The following is a 22,140-nucleotide window of genomic DNA, read 5'->3' as shown; positions in this document are numbered from 1 at the left end:
CTTCCGCAGGGCACTGCTGACATTAGGGCTGGGTGTTCCCTGTGGGGTGGTATCCTGGGCACTGTGGGGTTTGGAGCAGCATCTCTGGACCCCACTCATTCCACACCAGGAGACTCCTGGTTGTGACAACCTGAGATGTTATTGTCAGATAAGAGAACACTTCAGACACGGCACATAGTAGGTCCTCATTAAATTTTTGTTGCATGAATAAATAATGACTGGTCCATGGGGAAACGTGTATCAGGATGTGAATTTCGTGAGTCTAAGGAGGGTGCATGAGTTCCTGCATAAACCTGCATCTAGCATCTTGCCCGGCACACAGAAGGATTGATTTAGTCACCCATCCACTAAGCTTTCAACAGTTTCCTGCTGTGTTTAGTATAAACCGTTTCTTGCCACAGCCCAAGAGGCCCTGCATGACCTGCCCTGTTCCCTCCCCCCCCCCCGACTCTGCTCCAGCCACACAGGCTTCCATACTGTTCTTCCAACGTGGTCCTGCCCCAGGGCTTTTGCACCTGCTGTTTCCTTGGCCTGAAACACCCTTCCACTAGACCTCCTGGTGGCTGGCTCTGTCTCATCAGCCAGGCTGTACTTAAAAGTCATTTTCTTTCTTTCATTTTTTTCTTTCTGTCATTTAGGGCTGCACCCGCAGCATATGGAGGTTCCCAGGTTAGGGGTACAATTGGAGCTGTAGCCACCGGCCTATGCCAGAGCCACAGCACTGCTGGATCTGAGCCACGTCTGTAACCTACACCACAGCTTATGGCAACACCAGATCCTTAACCCACCGAGCAAGGCTAAGGATCGAACCCACGTCTTCATGGATGCTAGTCGGGTTTGTTAACCGCTGAGCCACGATGGGAACTCCAAAAGTCATTTTCTAAAAGAAGCCTTTGGCAGTCCTCTTTTGCCCTTTAAACATGGTTACATATAGTTTTTTGGTAGCATCTTCCATTTGTCAGTTTTCGGTATGTTTATACGCTAATAGTCTAGATCGTCCTGTGCCTTATCACCAGGGCCTAAAATAGTGGCTGGCATACAGGAGGTGCTCAATAGTAAAAGCTGATTGAGCATCCCCTGTGTGCCATGCCTTTCTAGATGCTGGGGATCCAGCCAACAATAAAAGAAGCTCTATCCTAGCCCTGAAGCGCTCACATGAAGGGGTGGGGGAGGAATGAAGGATGAGGATAGGCAAGGAGACAAGAAAATTTTAGAGGAGTTCCTATTGTGGCTCAGTGGGTTATGAATCTGACTAGTATTCATGAGAACATGGATTCGATCCTTGGTCTCACTTAGTGGGTTAAGGATCCGGTGTTGCTGCAAGCTGAGGTGTAGGTTGAGGATGCAGCTCTGATCTGGCATTGCAATGGTGTGGCATAGGCTGGCAGCTGCAGCTCTGATTTGACCCCTAGTTTGGGACCTCCCATATGCCACAGTTTCGGCCCTAAAAAGACACACACACACACACACACACACACACACACACACACACACACCAGGAATTCACCTGGGGTGCAACGGATTAAGGATCCAGCCTTGTCATTGCAGTGGTTCGGGTTCACTGTGGTACAGGTTCGATCCCTGATGGAACAGGGATCACTCACATGCTGTAGGTGTGGCCAAAGAAAGAAAATGAAAATTTCAAATAGTGAAAACAGCGATGTGACCTTCCTCTCTGATGGACGGTCAGAGACAGCCTCTCAGTTGTCTGGGCTGAGATCCATGAGAATCAAACATTTATGAATAGGTGAACACAGTGTCAGAGTCAGGGTGAAGGGGATAGGAGTTCTAGGCAGAGGGAGCAGCCAGTGCAAAGGCCCTGAGGTAGATAGATATACATGTAGCTCCATAATATTTATTGAGAATAAATGAATGATAGAAGATTCTAGAAGGAATTGATCACTTTGGTTTGGCCAGAACTTGCTTGGGGGTTGGGGAAGGTAGAGGGTTGCCAGCTCTGATGAGGGAAGGAAATTCCTGGCAGAGGGAGGGGCTCCAGCAAAGGTCTGAGCTGCACTTGGTTTTGTTCTGTTCTGGGAGTGAATAGGAAGTGGCCAGGGGCTCTGAATGTCTTCTGGAGCTGACATACAGGGAATATGACAAGAAATAGCCCCTGAAAGTAGGGGAGAGGTCATGCTAGAGCTACAGCACCCCAGACTTTGGCCTTTGCCCACTGGCGGCTGGAAAAGTGCAAAACATCTGAGATAACGGTCTCTCCTCCCCTCCCCCTAGCCTGCCCCTGTGTCACTGGTCCTTAACCCTGTCCATCTTGCCTGTTCTCCAATCAGCACCTGGGGGTGGGCTGGGAGTGTGCCAGGACTATTTCAGCATCTTTTAGAGGTGGTAACAGAGGCATAGAGAGGCTGGGAGCCCTGGTGGTGGGATGAGCCTCTAGCTCGGAGCATACCAGAAGTCGGCTGGAGACAGAACTGGCTGGGCTCGTGAATGGGGATTTAGCCATTGAAAAGGTGAGCCCTGTACAGGTTCATGGGGGAGGGAGGGTTTATGCCAGGAGCCCTCCCTAAGCTTCCAGAGTTGACAGGAACCTCACACCCCATTGTACAGATGGGAAGACTGAGGCCCAGAGGGGAAGACAATGACCAAAATCATGCCTCTCTCCTGGGGTTGCTCTTGGTCATCCTTCCAGGTTCCCCCTGCACTCTAGAAGCAGGAGCTTTGGGCAGGAAGGGAATATAAGAGAAGGCTGGCTCCATTGGCCTCATGGGAGCTGACCAAGCTGATCATCCCCTGGTGTATCTGTCTAGTGCTTTTTATAGCAGTTGGCTCTCAGGCCTGGCGAGTCTCTGGGTCATCCCCACTGCACAGATTTGGAGACTGAGGCTCAGCAAGTGGGAGCAGCAGTCCAACCTGAGGGCTGAGCTGGGATTGAATTGGAGTGGGACAGACCTTACTTATGATGGTGTGTGGATGGGTGGTGGGGAGGGGAGGGGCTTCATGACCCACAAATGTCCCCTCCTTGCCCCAGATGGCTTCCTCTGCCAGTCCTATGGGCCCTATTGACAGCCTGGAGCTCTTGGATCTCCTGTTTGACCGGCAGGACGGCATCCTGAGACACGTAGAACTGGGCGAGGACTGGGGCCGCATCGAGGACCAGGTGATAACATATCGTGGACACCCCAGGGCCAGAGCCAAGACTCTGCTCTGCTCTATGCATTTACCACTCACAGTGCGTGATTTTTAGCACAGCATGTTATTGTGTCAAAACTTTCAGCTCCCCTAAGGGGCAGGTAACATCACCTTTTTCTTAAAAGTGGTGAAACTGAGGCCCAGAGAGGGTTGGTAACTTGTCCTGGGTCACACAGCAGTTTGGAGTTGGGTTCAGACTTAAACTCGGGGCTCATGCCTCAACATGGTTGGATGCTGTTCCCATGCCCCACGGTTGTGCTCAGGCTCCAACAATGCTGGGACAAGAAGCATTAATGCTTTCCATCTTGCAGAAAGGAAAAGCAAGCTCCAGAGAGGGTCAGGGGCTCGCCTAGAGACACACAGCAGTCCAAAGCAAAGGATGAATTAGGCCTCCTAATTCCCACCAGTCCTCTCCGTCCCAACAGGTTTTGCCTGGCCCGGACTCTGATGATTTCCTCAACTCCATCCTGGGTTCTGGAGATTCAGCGCCCAGCTCCCCAACCTGGTCTCCTGCGGCCAGTGACAGTGGCATCTCAGAAGATCTGCCCTCCGACCCCCAGGACACCCCTCCACGTAGTGGTGTGGCTGCCACCCCGTCCAGCTACCATACCTCAGAGTCTGGCAAGGGACCCTGTCCCTCCTACCCTCCTGGCCCTCCCTGCCCTGCCAGGCACCTTGGGCCAGTGGCCTCTGTGGCCATAGACCTGGGTGAGTCCTTGTCTTTGCTAACTACCCTCACCTTGTCCGGGGAACTGCACATACATACCCACCCTTTGAGATGGGTATTGGGGGGCTGTTGTGGGCCCATTTTCCAGCTGGTTAGGAGATGAGTCAGAACCGCAGAGCTGAGGTGCAACCCTGGCAGCCTGGCTCTGTCCCAAGACATCAAGCTGGCAATCTCATTTTTGTACCTCCTACCCCTGGGTCATAATAGACACTCAATGAAACAGTGTGAAGTTTAGGGGTTCCCAGGCTTTGGGGTGCTCTTCCTGGATCTGGGGAATAGGCCTGAGGCAGAAGACACCTCCAGCAGGGCATTCTTTGTCTCTTGAGCCTTGCTGTGGGGTGGGAGCTCTTAGTAGTCCCATGGGAGACTTGAGGCTCAGAGAGGTTTAGTCACTTACCCAAGGTCACACAGCTCCGCCCAGTCAGGATTAGAACCAAGGGCTCTCTAACTCTGAGGTCTGTGCTCTCCAGAGCAGCTTACCTATGGTGTGCCAGGTACTTGGTGGGAGGGAACCTCAGGTGAATCAGACCTGGTCCCTGCCCCGATGGGGGAGATAAGACCAGGTCTTCCGATCTAGCCTCTAATCCTGGGTGATAACGGCCGCTCCCTCCTGGGTTGGAAGTGGGTTCCTGGCAATGTCCTAATGAATTTGGGTTCCCATTTTATGGCAGAAGTGAGACTGAGGCACCAGCTGGGGCTCTCCCCTTCAACCTAGGTCTTGGGGCCCCAAGCTATACAGTAAGTCCCTAGCATATCAGGGTTGAGCCTGGGAGCTTTGCTGGAAGAGGCAGGTAGAAACTGGGAGCTCAGGGGAGTTCCCACTGTGGCTCAGTGGTAATGAACCCAACTAGTGTCCATGAGGATGCAGGTTTGATCCCTGGCCTCGCTCAGTGGGTTTAGGATCCGGCTTTGCCATGAGCAGTGGTGTAGGTCTCAGACACAGCTCAGATCTGGCATTGCTGTGGCTGTGGCGTATGCTGGCAGCTGTTGCTCCTATTCTACCCCTAGCCTGGGAACTTCTATATGCTATAGGTGCAGGTGTAAAAAAAAAAAGAAAACAAAAAGGAAACTGGGAGTTCAGGGTCCCCCATCTGACCCCCTCCCTGTCTCTATCCCCATGTGCTGTGTGTCAGAGATGTGGAGCCCAGGCCTCTACGCTGAGGAGCAGGCCGAACTGGCTGACTCACCCCCTCGCTGCAACCTCACGGTGAAAGATCTCCTCCTCTCGGGCAGCAGTGGGGACCTGGTAAGCCATCCCTACCGACCCCCTGGAGCATCTGAGCTGGGAGGGCACTGGGCTTCATGGTGCCTCAATATCCCAGAGACTGGAAGACAGTCACAGGGGCTGATGTTTGTCCAAGGTCACACCCAGAGCAAGTCAGTGGGTCTGGAGTTCTCTGTCTCCTAGACTTGGTTGGCACTTTTTACTATAGCGGTAGTTGAAAAATAAAAAAGCTAAAACTTACCAGGCACCTCCTATAAGGTCAGGCATGCTTATAAATGCTTTAATATATCCTCTTTTAATTCACAGCAACCCTGAAGGCTCTTATGCTAACATATGAGAAAATGGACACAGAGGGGTTCAGTAATTTGCCCTAGGTTGCACAGCTGCTGCAGGCTCAATCCCTGGACTGGTCAATTGAGCCTATTTTGCCCATTGTACGCTGATGGAGGACTATCTATCTTATTAAGTGCTTCCATTACTGGCAAATCAGACTTAACAGCCCAATTAGTGCTCCCATTTTGCAGATGAGAAAGCCAAGGTGGCCCAGAGAGGTTAAGCCACAAACCGACAGTCACACAGCAAGCATGTGGCTGAGTCAGGGTTTGAACTCCAGTTTGCCTGATGTTCAAAGTTGTCTTGACAACCTCTAAGCAAGACCAGAATGCACCTCTCAACTTGAGCGACATGAGGTGAGCACCAGCTGTATGTTCAGCCTCTGGGGACCTCATGGTCAAGAGAGGACAGCTGACCACTCATGAAAGTGTACCCATAAGGGAGAGAGGCTGGAAGGGCATTGCAGGTCCAGGAAGGCTTCTTGGAGGAGGCAGAGCATCAGCAGTTCTTAAAGGACAGGAAAGGGGTATGACTGCTTTGGACATGCACACTGGCTTTTGTAAGGTCATCAAGCTTATTGTTCTGGGTGTGAACCACCTTGGGAAGTGGGAGACACCTTTTCCCCATTTTGCAGATGAACATACTGAGGTTTGGACCCTGGAGAGAAAAGGTTAGGCTGATCCACAGCCTGGAATTCTAAGGAATGGAGTTTGATCTGAAGAGCTGCAGGCTGCCCCAATCTCCACCTTTATTCCTAAGCCTCCCATTCTATGATGTGACATTTCTAAGACTTGGCACACTGTTGACAGCTTCTTTCATTTTCAATGTTACTGTTTCACAATTTAAACTTAATTAACATTTTTTTGGAGTTCCGGTTGTGGCACAGTAGAAACAGATCTGATTAGGAACCATGAGGTTGCTGATTTGATCCCTGGCCTTGCTCAGTGGGTTAATGATCTGGTGTTGCCATGAGCTGTGGTGTAGGTCGCAGACATGGATCAGATCCTGTGTTGCTGTGGCTGTGGTGTAGGCCAGCAGCCTAGGCTGGGAACCTCCAGATGCCGTGGGTGTGGCCCTAAAAAGCAAAAAAATAAAAAAATAATTTTTTTGAATAGGCAGATGCATTCACACAGTCCATATTCCAGAGGTAAAAATGGGTACATGAGGAGAACCACCCCTTACCCCCATTTCCTGGAGGCTCACTTATTTAACCCGTGCCCTGTTTGTTGGATTTTTCTCTTCAGTGTTGCTGACTGCACTGTGACGATTGTTCAGAGCCCAGAACAATGCCTGGCGTGTAGTGGGTGCTAAATACAGAGCCGTAAAATGACTATTAGTGAACCAAATGAAAAACTTTTATCTGTAGGATCAATTCCTGGATGTGCAATTGCTGGATCAGAGGGCTGTGCTCTGCATCTTTGGAGCTCTAGTGTCAGTTGGGACTATAGCAGATGGATCGATAATTTCTCAGACCTGATGCCTCTTTTCATTTGTTGCTCTCCCTTGCCCCTAAAGCAATTCTTCTGGTTATCCCACAGCAACAGCATCACTTGGCACCCCCCCACCTGTTGAGACCTGGGACTGGGCACTGCCAGGAGCTGGTGCTGACAGAGGATGAGAAGAAGCTGCTGGCCAAAGAAGGCATAACCCTGCCCACCCAGCTGCCCCTCACCAAGGTGCGACCCCTGGATCCAGAGTTGCCCTCTTTCCCACAATTACCTGCCCATGAGTCTCACCTTCAGGTCTCTGCGCTAGAATGCTAAGACGTGTCTGTTACCAGAGCCAGAAAAATCATCCTCAAAGCCACCTCAGTGAGGACTCTCTAGCTGGTCACAGTCCCTACCCAGACTGTGGGTATCAATAACTGAATTTGCGTTTTTAACTTGAAGACCTGAGTCTTGATAACTGGCCCTGGAAAGGGGCTATTCCCAAAGATGGCCAGAAGGTGGCGCAATCGCACCAGTGCCCAAAGTCTAGTAGCCAGTGATGGACAGGGATTAGGAGCTGGGAAGACAATCAGGACCCAGGACTCCCCTAGAGACTCTGCAAGAATTTAGGGCCATAAAATCTGGTCTTACAGTCATCAGGGGTCTACCCCAAGGACCCTGGGTCTGGGATGGCTCCCTTGGGAAGATAATGGGGTAAAGTTGCAGGATCCATGCAAGAGAGTGGACCTTCCGGACTGACTCAGTTTCCTCCCGTCACTCTGCAGTATGAGGAACGAGTGCTGAAAAAAATCCGCAGGAAAATCCGGAACAAACAGTCAGCCCAAGAAAGCAGGAAAAAGAAGAAGGAATATATTGATGGCCTGGAAACTCGGTAAGACCTGGGGCCTGGGATGCCACACTCGCTGGGGCAGGGGGCAGGCAGGCCTGAGAGAGGGATGCAAAGGGGCTAAGGTCACAGTTTTCAGGACCTGACAAAATTACACTTGTTTCCTTCTCTGGGAGACACCATTTTTCATGTCAGTTTCAAGGATGGAAAATTCCTAGAGGTGGTACAGGACTCAGTTTTGAGGTCCTTTTATTCTCTAGAAGATGTTATGCCAAGAAGGGAAAAGGGATCACCCATCTCGTCCTGGCTCTCTGCTTGAAGATGGGACACTTGGCTCCTTAGTCTGAGCATCACTGATCCTCAGAGTTTTCGTGGCTTCCTTCAGTGGGGGAGAAGGAAGGCAGAACTTCCTCAACTTAAGAACCGTGCACCCCAATCTTAGCCAATCACCTCTCTCAACTCATTTATGATACCGAGGGATAGGCTTTTCTGTATTCTCTAATAGAAATGTAAAACTTGAGCTTACTCTTTAAACCAGTAGTGATTTTATTAAATGTTATAGATCTATTTGTGTTTTCTATTTCTTCCCGATCTGGCGCTGTTGTGACTACAGCTCCAATTTGATCCCTAGCCTGTGAACCTCCATATGCCGTGATGCAGCCCTTAAAAAAAATGTGTATGTTCAGCTGGTTACACATTTTCCTCTCAGCACTGCTTTAGCTACATCTCACACATTTTGACTTGTACCAATGTCATTACCATTTGGTCCTTATGTCTTCCCTAATTTATACTGTCGATTCTTCTTTATCCCATGAGTTATTTAGGAGGGACTCTTAGTGGCAGAATTTGTTCTCTTCCCTGATTGTGATATAAGGATTAACACATCCTCTTGCCATGATTTGAGTGTTTTGACTCTAGATCTGTGTGGTCTGGGCCAATATCACATTCGTAGATAGATGCAGATGTGAAGGGTGGCCTGGACCCTGGAAACTTAGATGGAGTGATCATCACTGTTTTGTTCCTCAAATGCACTAGTCTACTAAGCTCATAATCAACTTTACTTTCTATCATTCTCCCAGCTGATCTATGAACTAGGTAGCTGTATCTCCACTTTGCAGACGAGGGGACTAGGGTCAGACAGCAGAGTGGCTCAAGGTCGCAGGGAGGAGAAGAATTGTAACTCGAGTCTCCTTGGACTCTTAGTCACCATGCTACTGTATCTTCTCAAAACATCACTGCCTGAGTTTGGTGTTCCATTCCCAATTCTGAGGACTGAGACTGGAATAAAGCTCTCACATCAATGCAAAGGTGGTACCTAGAGAAAGGCAGAACTGGATTCAAATTCTAGCTTTGTCAGACTTGACAGGCTGGGTTTGGAAGAGTAACTGCCCCTCTCTGGTCTTGGGTTCCAGGCTTGTAAAGTGGGGACTCACAGGGAGATACTAGATAGGCCCGTTGGTGATAGGAATATTCTGAATGTCACTGTGACATTGCCCCTACAGGATGTCAGCCTGCACTGCCCAAAACCAGGAGCTTCAGAGGAAAGTCTTACATCTTGAGAAGCAGAACCTGTGAGTCTTGGTCCAACCAGGGCAGAGGATGGGGGAGTTCACACTTGAATCCCTTGCAGGGGAGATGGACATGGGGGGACAGCCTGTGTGATGGCAGGACAGAGCAAGGGGTAAGGTGTCCACCTAGAAAGGGGGCAGGCTGCACAGAGGAGGGAATTTGGCTTTCGGCCCTTGAAGGATGTATAAGAGTTCACTAGAGGGAAGGTGCTGCCAGTGGAGGAAAGGGAATATGAATGGCCAAAGGCTAGGAGTGTGATATGTTGGACAATTATCGGGTACATCCACATAGTCAATTTTTATTTAGCATCTACTAGGTGCTGGGCATAATTCTGGACCCTGGGACCCCAACAGTGAGCAAAACAGGCACAGCCCCTCCACTAAAAGATAGTGTAGTGGGAAACATACTCAAGACAAAAATATATACAACTTCATTCAAATAGAGGTAACCATTGGGAAGAAAAATAAACTAGGGGGAAGGAGTTAGAGAGTGAGAAGGGGGCTATTTGAGGCAGGGAGGTCAGATAAGGTAACACTGGAAATGAGACCCAACAGATAAGAAAGAAGCAGCTACAGAAAGACCTGGTGGGGAAATAGTGTCTTGGTACAGAGGGAACTGCCAGTGCAAAGGCCCTGGGGCAGAAATGCTTGTGTCTAGGAGGAACAACAAGGAGGCTGTGTGGCTGGAGCAGAGTGAGCAAGGAGGAGAGAGGGAGGCAGGGATGTGATGGGTTAGGCTGGGTCACAGGGAGGATTTGGGCTTTTACCCTCACACCCCAGGGAGGTGGGAGCTCTGGAAGGGTCAGGAGAAGTCGACTCACGTTTCAAAAATTTGGAGCATGAACTCTAGAGGGGGCAGGAAAGGCTTGGTGGGACCAGGGGCTGGGGCTGGCATCCAGATGAGTGATCATGGCAACCTGGATGGAGGAGGTGGGGTGGCAGAGAAGTGGATGGGATGTTCAGTGGATATTTATCAAAGCAAAGAGGGAGGATCTGGGGGAGTTCCCGTTGTGGCTCAATGAAAATGAATTTGACTAGCATCCACGAGGATGCAGGTTCCATCCCTGGCCTTGCTCAGTGGGTTAAGGATCCGGTGTTGCTGTGAGCTGTGGTGTAGGTTGCAGACATGGCTCAGATCCCACGTTGCTGTAGCTGTGGTGTAGGCCGGTGGCTACAGCTCCGATTGGACCCTTAGCCTGGGAGCCGCCATATGCCAGAGGTGCGGCCCTAAAAAAGAGAAAGGCCAAAAAAAATTGTTTTTAATGGAAAAAAAACCCCAAGACAAAGATATATAGATGGGAAAAAAAAAAAAAAAAAAAGAGCAGTGGGGCCTTGAAGGATGGATGGAATTCAGACCTCAGCCAGGCTGAGTGACCCCAGAAATGGACAGGAAGCCAGATCAAGTTCATGTAGGGCTGAGCCAAGTCTTCCTATTTCCACTAAGGTCCCTCTTGGAGCAGCTGAAGAAACTCCAGGCCATTGTGGTCCAGTCTACCAGCAAGTCAGCTCAGACGGGCACCTGCATAGCGGTGAGTCCTGACCTCCAGCTCCAAGGGGGTCTTTGGCTTTGGCAGAGAGGCCTGTGGGGGGAGGTGAGTGTGAGGAGGAGCATGGCCCTGAGCCTCATCTCCAGCACAATCCAGTCTTCTGGGCCTCAGTTTCCCTGCCTGTAAGATGACTGTGATCACAGGGGAGAGGTAGGGATAGGGTGACCCACCCCCATCTCTGCCAGGTCCTGCTCTTCTCCTTTGCTCTCATCGTCCTCCCCTCCATCAGCCCTTTCGCTTCCAACAAAACCGAGAACCCTGGAGACTTCACACCTGTGCGAGGTAGGTGGACCAGGGGTCGCTCTTCCCTCAAAAGCCCTCTGGGATGCCCCATGGGTACACTCCCCTTGGCTCCCCAGCCCCCATACGGGGTCTCTGGGGGGGAGGAGGGGACCCTCTCGCACTGCTCCTTGAGACTGGGGGCTAAGGAAAGAAGAGAACCAGCCCCCCCATACCATCCCTCATTATCCCCCAACCCTTGCTCAGTTTTCTCCAGAACTTTGCACAACGACGCCGCATCTCGTGTGGCCCCCAATACCGCACCAGGCTCCGAGGCTCCAGGACCCAGACCCGAGGCTGGTACACTTCAGGAAGGGTCTCCAGGCAGCCCTGGAGGGGACCAGGGATCCAGGGACAGACCAGCTCTAGACAACTCGACGGAGAATCTGGACAACTCAACTCTGGTCCAGGAAAACTCCCTGAAGGAGACAGACCAGGCCACCCTGCTAGACTGTGCCCCGCCTGAGCCAGCACTCAGCCCAGGGCGTGTGGGGTTGGAGGCAGCAGGGGGGGAGCTGTGAGTACCACAGATACGTGCCCCCAGGCCCCTCTGCTCAGCGGTGCTTCAGGGGGTGCTGTGGTGGACAGAGATGGGCACAGGGATCCAAGGTGAGGGAGAGACCTTGGCGGAGATATCAGGATAGAGATGCACAGACTCAAAGCTACAGACTTGGGGACCCAGGCACATGCAGAAACTGATGCTCATTCACAGACCATAGTGCCCACAAGCCTGAGAAATACACACACAGATGCAGGTGCAGAAGGAAACAGGAACACACAGACTGATCCACAGACCCAGCCAGACAGATGTATACACCAGGCCTCAGTAACTCCCTGCCCCGGGACTCTTCTCTGTCCCCTCCCGCACAGGGAGGAAAAAGTTGCCGAGACTGCAGGGCCGCCTGAGCACCGGCTAAGCTCTGAACTGGGCAGGCCATGGCCCATAGCCATTCCCGTTTTTCTAAGACCGATGTGACCCTTAATAAAGTATTTTGACAGAATACCACTGGCATGGAGGTGGAGTGGAGCTGAATTAGAGTCTGGGGCTTCCCAACCCACAGAAGGAGGGACTGGGCCGGGCTACCTTAGAGGAGTGAGGTGTCGGGGTCCATGGCCCCTCCGGCTGGAGTGGCAACAGGAGAGCTGCCAGGGCATCTTCAGCACCTCGGAGAGCGGCTGTGGGTGGAGCGCAGGGTGCGCCAAGAGTGCGAGGTCCTGGTGACTCTGGGGAGCCCTGCCAGACCCTTCAAGGGTGTCCATGGAAGGTCTGGGGCAGCTGCCTTCCTGGGGGTGGGGGTGGGGCTGCCCACCTTGTTCGTTTTCTAGGTGAGGAGACTGGGGCGTTGGAAGTGATCACAGCTGGGGAGGACTAACCCCAGCTGCACCTGTGCTTTTCCTCGAACCAGTCACCCCTGCCCCGCTCGCTTAGTGCAGGTGCCAGAGTTTGCAAATGCAACCCAAAGACATGGTCTCTCGTTGAGGGGCTCACAGCCCAGTAGCACATATTAAAGAATCACATGAATAATAAGTACAAACTGAGGGCTGAGGGAATGTCAGCTGCTAGTAAGGCCCTCCTTCACCTCCAGGACTGGATTGCACAGTCATCCACCCAAATATCCCAGGGGGTGGTGGGGGTGGGGGTCATACAGTCCTGCCCCCAGGAACTAGGACCTGGAGCAAGGTTGTGGACATTAAACACAGACTCAGATGCAAGAAACGTTGCTTTTTATTGCATTGAAGGCTTTTCTGGAAGCCTGGAGGAAGCCAGGTGGCCTCATCTCTTTCTCCCTCCAGCCCCAAAGGCAGTGCAAGCCTCTATTGCCTGTCCTGGCATGATGTTTGGCTCCTAAATGGTGACTCTGCCTCCCTTCCCTCCTGGAGGGACTGTGAGGCAATTCTGGGGTAGGCAAGAGATGGGGAGTGTGAGGGTCCAGAGGGCAGAGGGGGTCAATTCCTGTTTAGGCTGGAAACCAGAGAGGGCCTGGCCACACCTCCCAAAAACATCCTGAGTCAGGGCTGGGGCCTAAGGGTGGAGCAGGTGTCAGGAGTGTCAGCTCCAAGGTTAGGCCCAGGGCAGGGATGCCCCTTGCCAGGCCCCCTCCAGAGGCCCCAAGCTAAGGGAGGTGTAATGTGGGCCTGGAGCCCAGCTCTCAGAGTCCTGAGGTCTCCCCACAAGGGCAGAGACGAGTAATAAAGTGAGACAGTAGGTTTAAAAAAAAAAAAAAAGATTCCATGGTTTCTACAAAAAAGCCCCGCCCTCCCCAGGCCCCGGGGGTCAGCTGGGAATCACCTCCGCCTTCGCTCTTTTGGGGGGCTTGTGGGGGGCAGGACTGTCCAGCTGCTCCCTTTTGGGGCTGGTGGGCCCGGAGCCGTTGTGCTGGGCGCAGGGCTCTGTTTTGGGCTCCTGCTTGGTGCTGGCTGGTGCTGGGCAGTTGAACTGGGCAGGAGCCTCCTCCTTGGGCTCCAGCTTGGGGGCGGGCGGGCGGGGCAGTGGTGGCAGCGCCCTCTCTAGGACACGGGGGCCGTCCCAGGCCGGGATCTCCAGGCCCAGGTGCTTCATGAGCCGGGTCATGACCTCATCTACGTAGCCGTGGATACGCAGGTCTGCATGGCGGTCCTGCAGGGGTGGGGATGGTCAGACGGAGGGGGAGGGCTTGTGGGGATCTGAGGTGCTGTCAGGGGTTAAGGGTGGGGTCTGGCACATACGTGCTTGGTGGGCTGAAGGTTGACAATGACCAGCCGGCCCCCCGGCGTTTGGTGGTGAGCGGCAGGTTCCCGCTGGGCCGGATTTGCAGGGAGGTGCCCAGCGTGATGGACAGGTCGGCGTTCCTGGGGCGGGGAGGCAGGATTAGGCTGAGCCCCTTGGCCAGGATCTGTCAGGCCCACATCCTGCCCCAGAAGGCTGGGGGCAGGGTGGTCTCCAACACACACACTCCCCTACCCTTGCTCAAACTTCACTGCTGCTGCCAACTCACTCAGGCTGGCCCTGGGAGGTCGGTTCACAGGGCATCCATCTCTGCTTGGGTGTCCTGCCCCAGCTGCTTCCCTTTTGCAGGAGCCACCTCCCCACCACTGTCCGGCAGAGGTAGGGTTGCTGATGTGGGTGGCACCTTCCACACTTGGACTTCTGGCTGCTCAGTCATTTCCTGGCTGGGCAGCATGGACAAAGGAGTCAACTTGCTGCTGCCTTGTCTGTATAATGAGCCCCAGGCAGCACCCACCGGGGGCTGTGGTGAGGATGGGGTGTGAGGGCTCAGTACCTGGGAGTTGCCGTTACTACAGCAGAAGCAAGGCCCAGACAGGAATCCTTCCCTGATGTGCCTGGAGCTGACTGTTTCTGCCCCTCTCCCACCTGCCCGCCTCCCCCTGGGCTGGGCTGGGGTCAGACCTGCTGGCCTCGTCAGCGAGGGTGAGGTCTCGGTCAGGCAGGGCATCCTCCCAGTCTAGGATGGTGTCTCTCAGCTCCCCCCTGTGATGGAGAGTGGGGAGTCAGCAGGGAACTTGGAGCCTCTCCTGGGGTCCAGGGAATGGGAAAGGGCCACTCACCTGCAGGCCCGTAGCCCCCTTGACTTGGCCACGGTGCAGAGGCGGCCGGTAGCCTTCAGGCCCATGCTCCCCACCACGGTGTCCCGGACGTATTGCCTGTGTTAGGGGAGGAAGGAGTCAGACTACCACCTGTTGCCGGATGCCCACCTGGGTGGCGCTTGCTTTTTGCAGGGAACTGTGCTCCCAGGGAAGCAGGGGCCACATGACCAGTATCTAAGCATGAGGGGACATCTGATAAACCCGGCATGGAGGGCAGAGGGGGCCTCCCACAAAAGAGCCAGCCTGGCTGATTTGAAATACCCATAGCTTGGAAAACAGAGAAAGTCAAGAACTGTTCCACAAAAAGGAGATTAATGGGGCCTTCCTGCCATGGTGCAGTGGGTTAAGAAGCTGACCTCAGCAGCTCGAGTTGCAGTGGAGGTGCAGGTTTGATCCCTGGACTGGTACAGTGGGTTAAAGGATCCAGCATTGCTGTAGCTGTGGTGTAGGTCACAGCTGTGGCTCAGGTTCAGTTCCCGGCCCAGACTTCCATACGCCACAAGTGTGGCCATAAAATTAAAAAAAAAAAGAGTTTCCATTGTGGCTTAGCAGTAACAAATCTGACTAGTATCCCTGAGGATGCAAATTCGATCCCTGGCCTCACTCAGTGAGTTAAGGATCCAGCGTTGCAGTGGGCTGTGGTGTAGGTTGCAAACACAGCTTAGATCTGGCATTGCTGTGGCTGTGGTGTAGGCTGGCAGCTTCAGTTCAGATTCGACCCCTAGCCTGGGAACCTCCATATGCCCCATGTGCGGCCCTAAAAAGACAAAAAAAAGAGAGAGAGAGGGAGACTAAAGAGATGGGACAGTGGCATACAAAGTGTGACTTTGGATCCTGGACCAGGGGAGAAACAGCAACAGTGGGAGCCCTGGGAATCTGGACTGGCTATTGAATAATTCTGTTCCGTGGTTTTTACATTTCCAAACTTTAGTAACTGCATTGTGGCCGTGGAAAAGCATACTCTGGCTTGTGGGGGATAAATGTCTTAAGGGTTCAAAGGGCAAAGAATAAGGAAATCTGCTCCCTTGAAGAGTACAGCAAATCCTAATAACACAGAAAGAGAAGGAGAAATAAGTTGTGGCAAAATGGTAACACTGGATCTGGTGTTGCTGTGGCTCTGATTCAACCCCTAGCTTGGGAACTTCCATATGCCTCAGGTGCCGCCCTGAAAAGCAAAAACAAAAACAAAAAACAAAATGGTAACATTGGTAAATCTAGGTTGGGGTCAGCAAACTATGGCCCCAGAGACCAAATCTGCCCCTCTGCTTCCCATTTTTGTAAAGTTTTATTAGCACGTGGCCACATCCATTCCTTTATGTGCTGTCTATGGTGGCTTTCCTGCTACAAGTGCAGTCAGTGGTCATCACAGAGAGTCTGGCCCAAAGAGCTGAAAATATTTACCATCCAACCCTGTATAGGAAAAGTTTGTGACCCTTGGTCTAGGTGAAATATGAGTTCATTGTACAGTTCTGGTGAGTTTTCCACAGGTTTGAAATGTTTCAAAATAAATTTACAGAGAAAAATGTTTTTAAAGTTGGGTCCCCGCATGTGCTCTGGTCTCAGAGATTCCACCTGCAGGGGAGCCACGTGCACCCCTTACCTCTGAGTTTTTCCCACCTGTAAGGCTGCTCACCCAGCAGCAGGAGACTCGCCCAGAGCCCATGTTCTGGGAAGAGCTCTGGCTCAGCCTTCTCAGAGCTGGGGTCCCAACCCATCACATCCATTTATGGGCTGAATGGCATCTCCCAAGTGCTTTGGAATGTGACCTTATTTGGAAATAAGGTCATTACAGATGTACTGGGTTAAGATGAGGTCACATTATGGAGTTTCCTGATAGATCAGCAGGTTAAGGATCCGGCATTATCACTGCTGTGGCTCGGGTTGCTGCCGTGGCTTGGATTGGATCCCAGGCCTGGGAACTTCTGCATGCATGGGTGTGGCCAAAAAAAAAAAAAAAAAGATGAGGTCACATTAGAATAGGGTGGCCCTAATCCATTCTGATGGTATCCTTATAAGAAAAGGACAGCCATAAAAAAGAACAAAATAATGCCATTTGCAGCAACATGGATGGTACTACAGACTCTCATACTAGTGAAGTCAGAAAGAGAAAGACAAATACCATATGATATCACTTATATATGGAATCTAATATATGGCACAAATGAACCTTTCCACAGAAAAGAAACTCAAGGACTTGGAGAACAGACTTGTGGTTTACCAAAGGGGGAGGAGGAGGGAGTGGGATGGCCTGGGAATCTGGGGTTATTAGATGCAAACTATTGCCTTTGGAATGGATAAGCAATGAGATCCTGCTATATAGCACTGGGAACTAATATCTAGTCACTTATGATGGAGGATAATGTGAGAAAAATAATGTATATATGTATTTGTGACTGGGTCACTGCTATACAGTAGAAAATTGACAGAACACTGTAAACCAACTATAATGGAAAAAAAATCATTTAAAAAAAAAGAAAAAGAAAAAAAGAAAAGGAGACACAGACATATAGGGAGATGGAAACATGACAACTCTATAGCCAGGGAAGGCCAAGAATGGTCAGAAACCACGAGAAGCTGGAAGAAGCAGGAAGGATCCTCCCTGACAGGTTTTGGAGGGAATGGCCCTTTCAACACCTTGATTTAGGGCTTCTAGCTTCCAGAGCCCTAAGACTATCAGTTTCTGTTAAGTTACTCAGTTTGTGGTAGTTTGTTATAGCAGCTATAGGACAGGAATACACCTCATCAGGAGGAAGACGTGCCCCCAGGTCTCATCCTGGGAAGGTCACACCCTCGTCTCTGGAAGCATCAACTCACAAGGCCCTTTTGTAGAGCCCGACTTCAGTGGTCCATGCCTTGTGCCCCCGCCCCCACCCTCAGTGGCACTCACGTCTTACACTTGACACATTCTTCTACGAACATGTTTCCATGAAGCTCTGCCAGCTTGTCCCTGTGGGAGGACAAGGAAGAGGCTTAGTAGAGGAGTAGGGTCCCCAGATCCCAGGCCAACTGAGATCCAGAGGGCTCGGGGCTGGAATCCCCCTGGGACCAGGATCAGGGGATCCCGATTCTCTAGATGTGCCAGGAGGCACTGACAGCCACAGCTGTGCGCCAAGCACTTTCTGGGTCACCTGGCTGAATGGCCACATTGGCCTTGGGACGGAGGGGCTGTTCATTTGCCAGATGGGGAAATCCAGGCTGGGACAGAGGGACAGCCTGCCCAAGGCTGAGTGGGGCTGGATGCCAGATGCACCTGGGGAAGCCGGATCGCACATGCAGCCCATCCACGTTCTGGCTGACCAGGAAGCGGAGGAGGCCCACGCGCTCCAGCTGCACCAGTGCCATGTGGGTCTTCGTGGGCCTCGCGTTCTCGAAGGTGGTGTCGAACTTGGGGGCCAGGCCTCGCTCCTCCATTGTCCAGACACCATGGGGACCCCTGAGGCAGCAGGTGGGAGAGACATGGTGGGGAGGGGGAGAGAGGGATAGAGAAACAGAATGGGAGACAGAGAGACACACAGAGGCAGAGAAAGAGAATCAGAAAGAGGCAGACAGAGAGCAACATAGACAAAGAGCAAGGAAGAGGGGAGAGAGGAGGGAGAACATGGTATATAATGGCAGGAATTAATTATTCAATTCAACCAACACTTACTGCTGCTGCACTGAGCCTGGCCCTGTGCGGAGTGATGCTGGGGCCCTAGTGGACCCAGGCCCTGCCCTCAAGGAGTCCTTGATCTTGTGGGGAGAGACATAGGTGGACACAGACATTCCAGCCCTGTGGGGCTGGGGCAGAGGGAGGAACCCAGGGCAGCGGTGGCCAGTGCAAGCAGTGAGGGCTCTTTGTGGGACTGTGGGAGGGCTTCCTGGAGGAGGCTGAGTTGTCTCTAAACAGAGAGGAAAGGGCAGGGCAGTTCAGACAGAAAGGGTAAGCAAAAGCCACGGGGCTGGTAACAGTCTGTGAGTGGTCTGAGGGCTGCTGTGGGAGCAGCAGGTGCTGAAGGTGGAGCGCAGACCCAGGGTTGGGTCAAAAAGGGCTTTGATTTCCAGGCTGAAGTGCTTGGAACTCTCCTATGTGGCAATGGGGAGCCATGGCAGGTTACGGAAGGGGGATGAGATTCACACCTTAGAGCTTCAACATTCTTCCAAAAACAAGAATCTGCTCTTCTGCTGTGAGGGTCTGTGCTGGGGGCCTGAGAGGCCTTAGAAAAAGAGTATGAGTGCAATAGGCCTGCCCTATGGGATAGGGTTACAAACTCAGCACCTACAGGGGCCATCAGTTTGGGACCTCTGCTTTTCAGCAACAAGACTTGTCTAACACAGGCTGAAAGAGAAGTTAAACATTCTCTGGCCTCGCACTCTCATTTACAGGTGAGGAAAGCTGAGGTCCAGATGGTTAAGCCACCTGCCCCCCCAGGTCTGATAGAAAAATATTTGTGGAAATTCCTGTGTGGTGCAGCGGGTTAAGGATCCAGTGTTGCTGCAGCTGTGGCACAGGTTCCAACTGCGGCACAGGTTCGATCCCTGGCCCGGGAAGTTCTATGTGCCTCATGTGTATGTGTGTTTGTATGTGTGTGTATATATATACAAATGTATATATGTATTTGCAATGAGTATGGAGCTAATTGTCTCTGATATCAATTCTCCCCTTCTCTTATGGTAATATGTTTAGCCATGCACTATGAGCACAGATCAACTACATTACTAATTGCAGCACCCCTGCAACTAGGCATGGTCAGGTGACCAAGTTCTGGCCAATGGGGTTGTTGTGGAATGTTGGGTGTAATATAAAGGGACATGCTCCAAAAGGAGGGGTCTTTCCCATCCTCAACACCCCAAGGGACTGATTGATCACCCCAGACTCAGCGAGAGGGAAGGCAGCAGGACGGGTTCTGATGCCTGGGCATCTATGAGCTCACAAGGAAGCCCTTGGCAGCGTGGCAGGCTCTGCCTCAACTTCCCTCGCGTGCCCACAGACCTGAAGTCAGGGATGCCTGAGGCGGTGCTGATGCCCGCGCCCGTGTGGAACACCACGTTGGAGGACTGCCAGACCAGCTGTGCCAGCTCCCATACCTTCTGCTCCAATTCCTCAGGGGGGTCAAACACCTGTTGGTTGAGAAAGAGCAGGAAGGTGGGGTCAAAACATGTCCCGCAGTGGCAAGGTCACAAGCCACAGACTGAACTGCTCTGCCTTGCCCAGGAACAGGAGAATGGATGGGAAAGGGCAGCTTGTCCTCATGTTCCTCCTCTGCCCAGAGCCCTCCAGGGTTCCCATCCCCCTGAGGGTAAAAGCCCAAGTCCTCCCTGAGGCCCACGAGGCCCTGCACAACCTGCCCCAACTCCCCCCATTTCTCCCTCTGTTGCAGTCACAAGGGCCTCCTCACTATTCCTCCAACTTTCCAGGCTTGGTCTGGTCTCAGGGCCTTTGCACAGGCTGTGCCCTCTGCCTGGAATGCCCTTTGCCCAAATACCCACATAGCTCCCTCTTCACTCCTCCCAATCTTGGCTCAAGAGTCATCTCATTTGCACACTCATGATCATAGCAGCATTATTTGCAATAGCTAAAATATGAAAGAAACCCCAATATCCATCAACAGTCGAATGGATATTAACAAATGTGGTCTGGAAGTTCCTGTTGTGGCTCAGTAGTAACAAACCTGACTAGCATCCATGAGGACGCCAGTTCAATCCCTGGCCTCACTCAGTGGGTTAAGGATCTGGTGTTGCCATGAGCCATGGTGTTGGTTGCAGACACGGCTCAGATCCTGCATTGCTGTGGCTGTGGCCTAGGTTGGCAGCTGCAGCTCTGATTGGACCCCTAGCTTGAGAACTTCCATACGCTGCTGGTGTGGCCCTAAAAAGTAAAAAAAGAAAAAAGAAAAATAAATGTGGTCTGTACATACAATGGAATATTATTCAGCCTGCAAAAGGAAGAACATTCTGACACAGGCTACAATATGGATGAAACTTGAGGACATTATGCTCAGAGAATAAGCCAGATAAAAAACCACAAATACTGTATCATTTCACTTATGGGAGGTCCCTAGAGGAGTCAGACTCATAGAGAAAGTAGATGGTGGGTGCCAGGGCGTGGGGGAGGGGGATGGAGAGTTAGTATTTAATGAGAACACTAGGAAGATGAAAAAGCTCTGGAAATGGATGGTGGTGATGGTTGTATAACATTATAAATGTATTCAATACTGCTGAACTGTAGTCTTAAAATAGTTAAGAAAGTAAATTTTATATTGCGTATATTTTATGAGTATTTTTTAAATTGGGGGAAAAATAGTCATTTTCAGTGATGGCTCCCTGGCCACCTGGTTTCAATGCAGCCCTCAGCTCTTCTTATCTGCTTTGCTTTTCTCCCTAGCTCTTACCACCATCTGGTTTCTTTTTATTCTTCTTTCTTTTTTTTTGGCTGCAACACAGCATAGGGAAGTTCCCTGATTAGGGATCCAATCCAAGCCACAGCTCCAGCAAGGCAGGATCCTTAAACTGCTGCGCCACAGCAGGAACTCCCCACTATCTGATTTCTTATACTTATTTGCTGCTCATCTGTCTTGTTCTGTGATGTGGCTCCAGGTTGGAGAAAGTGTCTGGTATAAGGTAAGTACTTGAATGTTTGTGGAATAAAGTGAAAAACACCCAGGAGGGAAGAGTGGGGCTGCACATCATCTAAGAGCTCACTGATGCCTGACTCAGAATGAACGAGCCAGCCTTTGTGGGAGGGGGGCAATCTTCTCCCCAGTTTACAGAAGGGGAAAGGAAACCCAGAAAGAAGTGACCCAGCCAAGGTCTCAGCGTACGGAGGGACTTCTTTTCAGCGTGGTTGGAGGAGTGTTTCTGATACATCCTCCAGGTTCCTCCCCAGGTCAAAACCCTTCCGCATCACCCTTAGTGTCAACTCCCCAGCCTGGCACTTGAGGCCCATCCTGGCCTCCTTCTGGAAACCTCTTTGATCTAATCTGCTCTCTAAGTTTATTTCCACCCCACCCCCCCGCTTTGCCCGGGTAGTGCATTCTGCCTGGATATACATTGGGTGCTCCCTTATCAGAACTTGAAGACCACCCCATCGCTGGTCCTTCCCCGAGTCACCAGCCTAACCGACCCAGAGCTGGGCGTGTTCGCGTCCCCGGCCGCGCTGGGGCGTCACTTCCCGCCCCCTCCTCATTGGGAAGTCCCTCCCATTATCTAGCCTCAGTGTCTCCTGCTATTCCCACAATTCCCCGCTGCCGGTAGGCCCCGCCCAGCCCACGGCCCTGGGGGTAGCTGTCGGGATCCCGCCGCGCTCACCTCGGGGAGACCGCACTTGCCCTTGTCTGCGTACGGCGACAGGCCAGCCGCATAATTCACCGACATCCTCACCGCCCCAACGGGAACAATAAAGTTTCCCTTGTTGTGGCCGCTTCCGCCGGAAATGGGGTGGGACGGGGAAGGAGGAGCCGCATTCCCATCCACCGCACC

The 22,140-nt window shown here is 52.0% G+C and overlaps 2 protein-coding genes across 3 annotated transcripts; one reads left to right on the top strand and one right to left on the bottom strand.

Annotated features, from left to right (window-relative positions):
- On the top strand, positions 2,314-12,112 carry CREB3L3 (cAMP responsive element binding protein 3 like 3). Of its 2 annotated transcripts, none has more exons than XM_021084084.1 (10): positions 2,314-2,468; positions 2,987-3,115; positions 3,573-3,855; positions 5,008-5,120; positions 6,971-7,108; positions 7,645-7,751; positions 9,209-9,277; positions 10,719-10,803; positions 11,051-11,103; positions 11,308-12,112. In XM_021084084.1, exons 2-10 carry the CDS (start codon positions 2,987-2,989, stop codon positions 11,564-11,566), a joined length of 1,236 nt encoding a protein of 411 aa, XP_020939743.1. In that variant the 5' UTR covers positions 2,314-2,468; the 3' UTR covers positions 11,567-12,112. The 2 variants fall into 2 exon arrangements, with proteins under 2 accessions (XP_020939743.1, XP_003123108.1); XM_003123060.6 differs by having other exon boundaries at positions 11,007-11,103.
- Positions 12,809-22,044, bottom strand: SIRT6 (sirtuin 6). The gene is given in 10 exon segments (NM_001114273.1): positions 12,809-13,300; positions 13,607-13,717; positions 13,807-13,843; positions 13,846-13,929; positions 14,489-14,569; positions 14,647-14,742; positions 17,573-17,632; positions 17,936-18,118; positions 19,655-19,782; positions 21,970-22,044. Coding segments are annotated over 10 exon segments (984 nt in total). The 5' UTR covers positions 22,036-22,044; the 3' UTR covers positions 12,809-13,162.

This window comes from Sus scrofa, chromosome 2 (genome assembly GCF_000003025.6).
Source record: "Sus scrofa isolate TJ Tabasco breed Duroc chromosome 2, Sscrofa11.1, whole genome shotgun sequence".
NCBI lineage: Eukaryota > Metazoa > Chordata > Mammalia > Artiodactyla > Suidae > Sus > Sus scrofa.
This window is presented reverse-complemented; position numbering and strand designations above follow the sequence as displayed.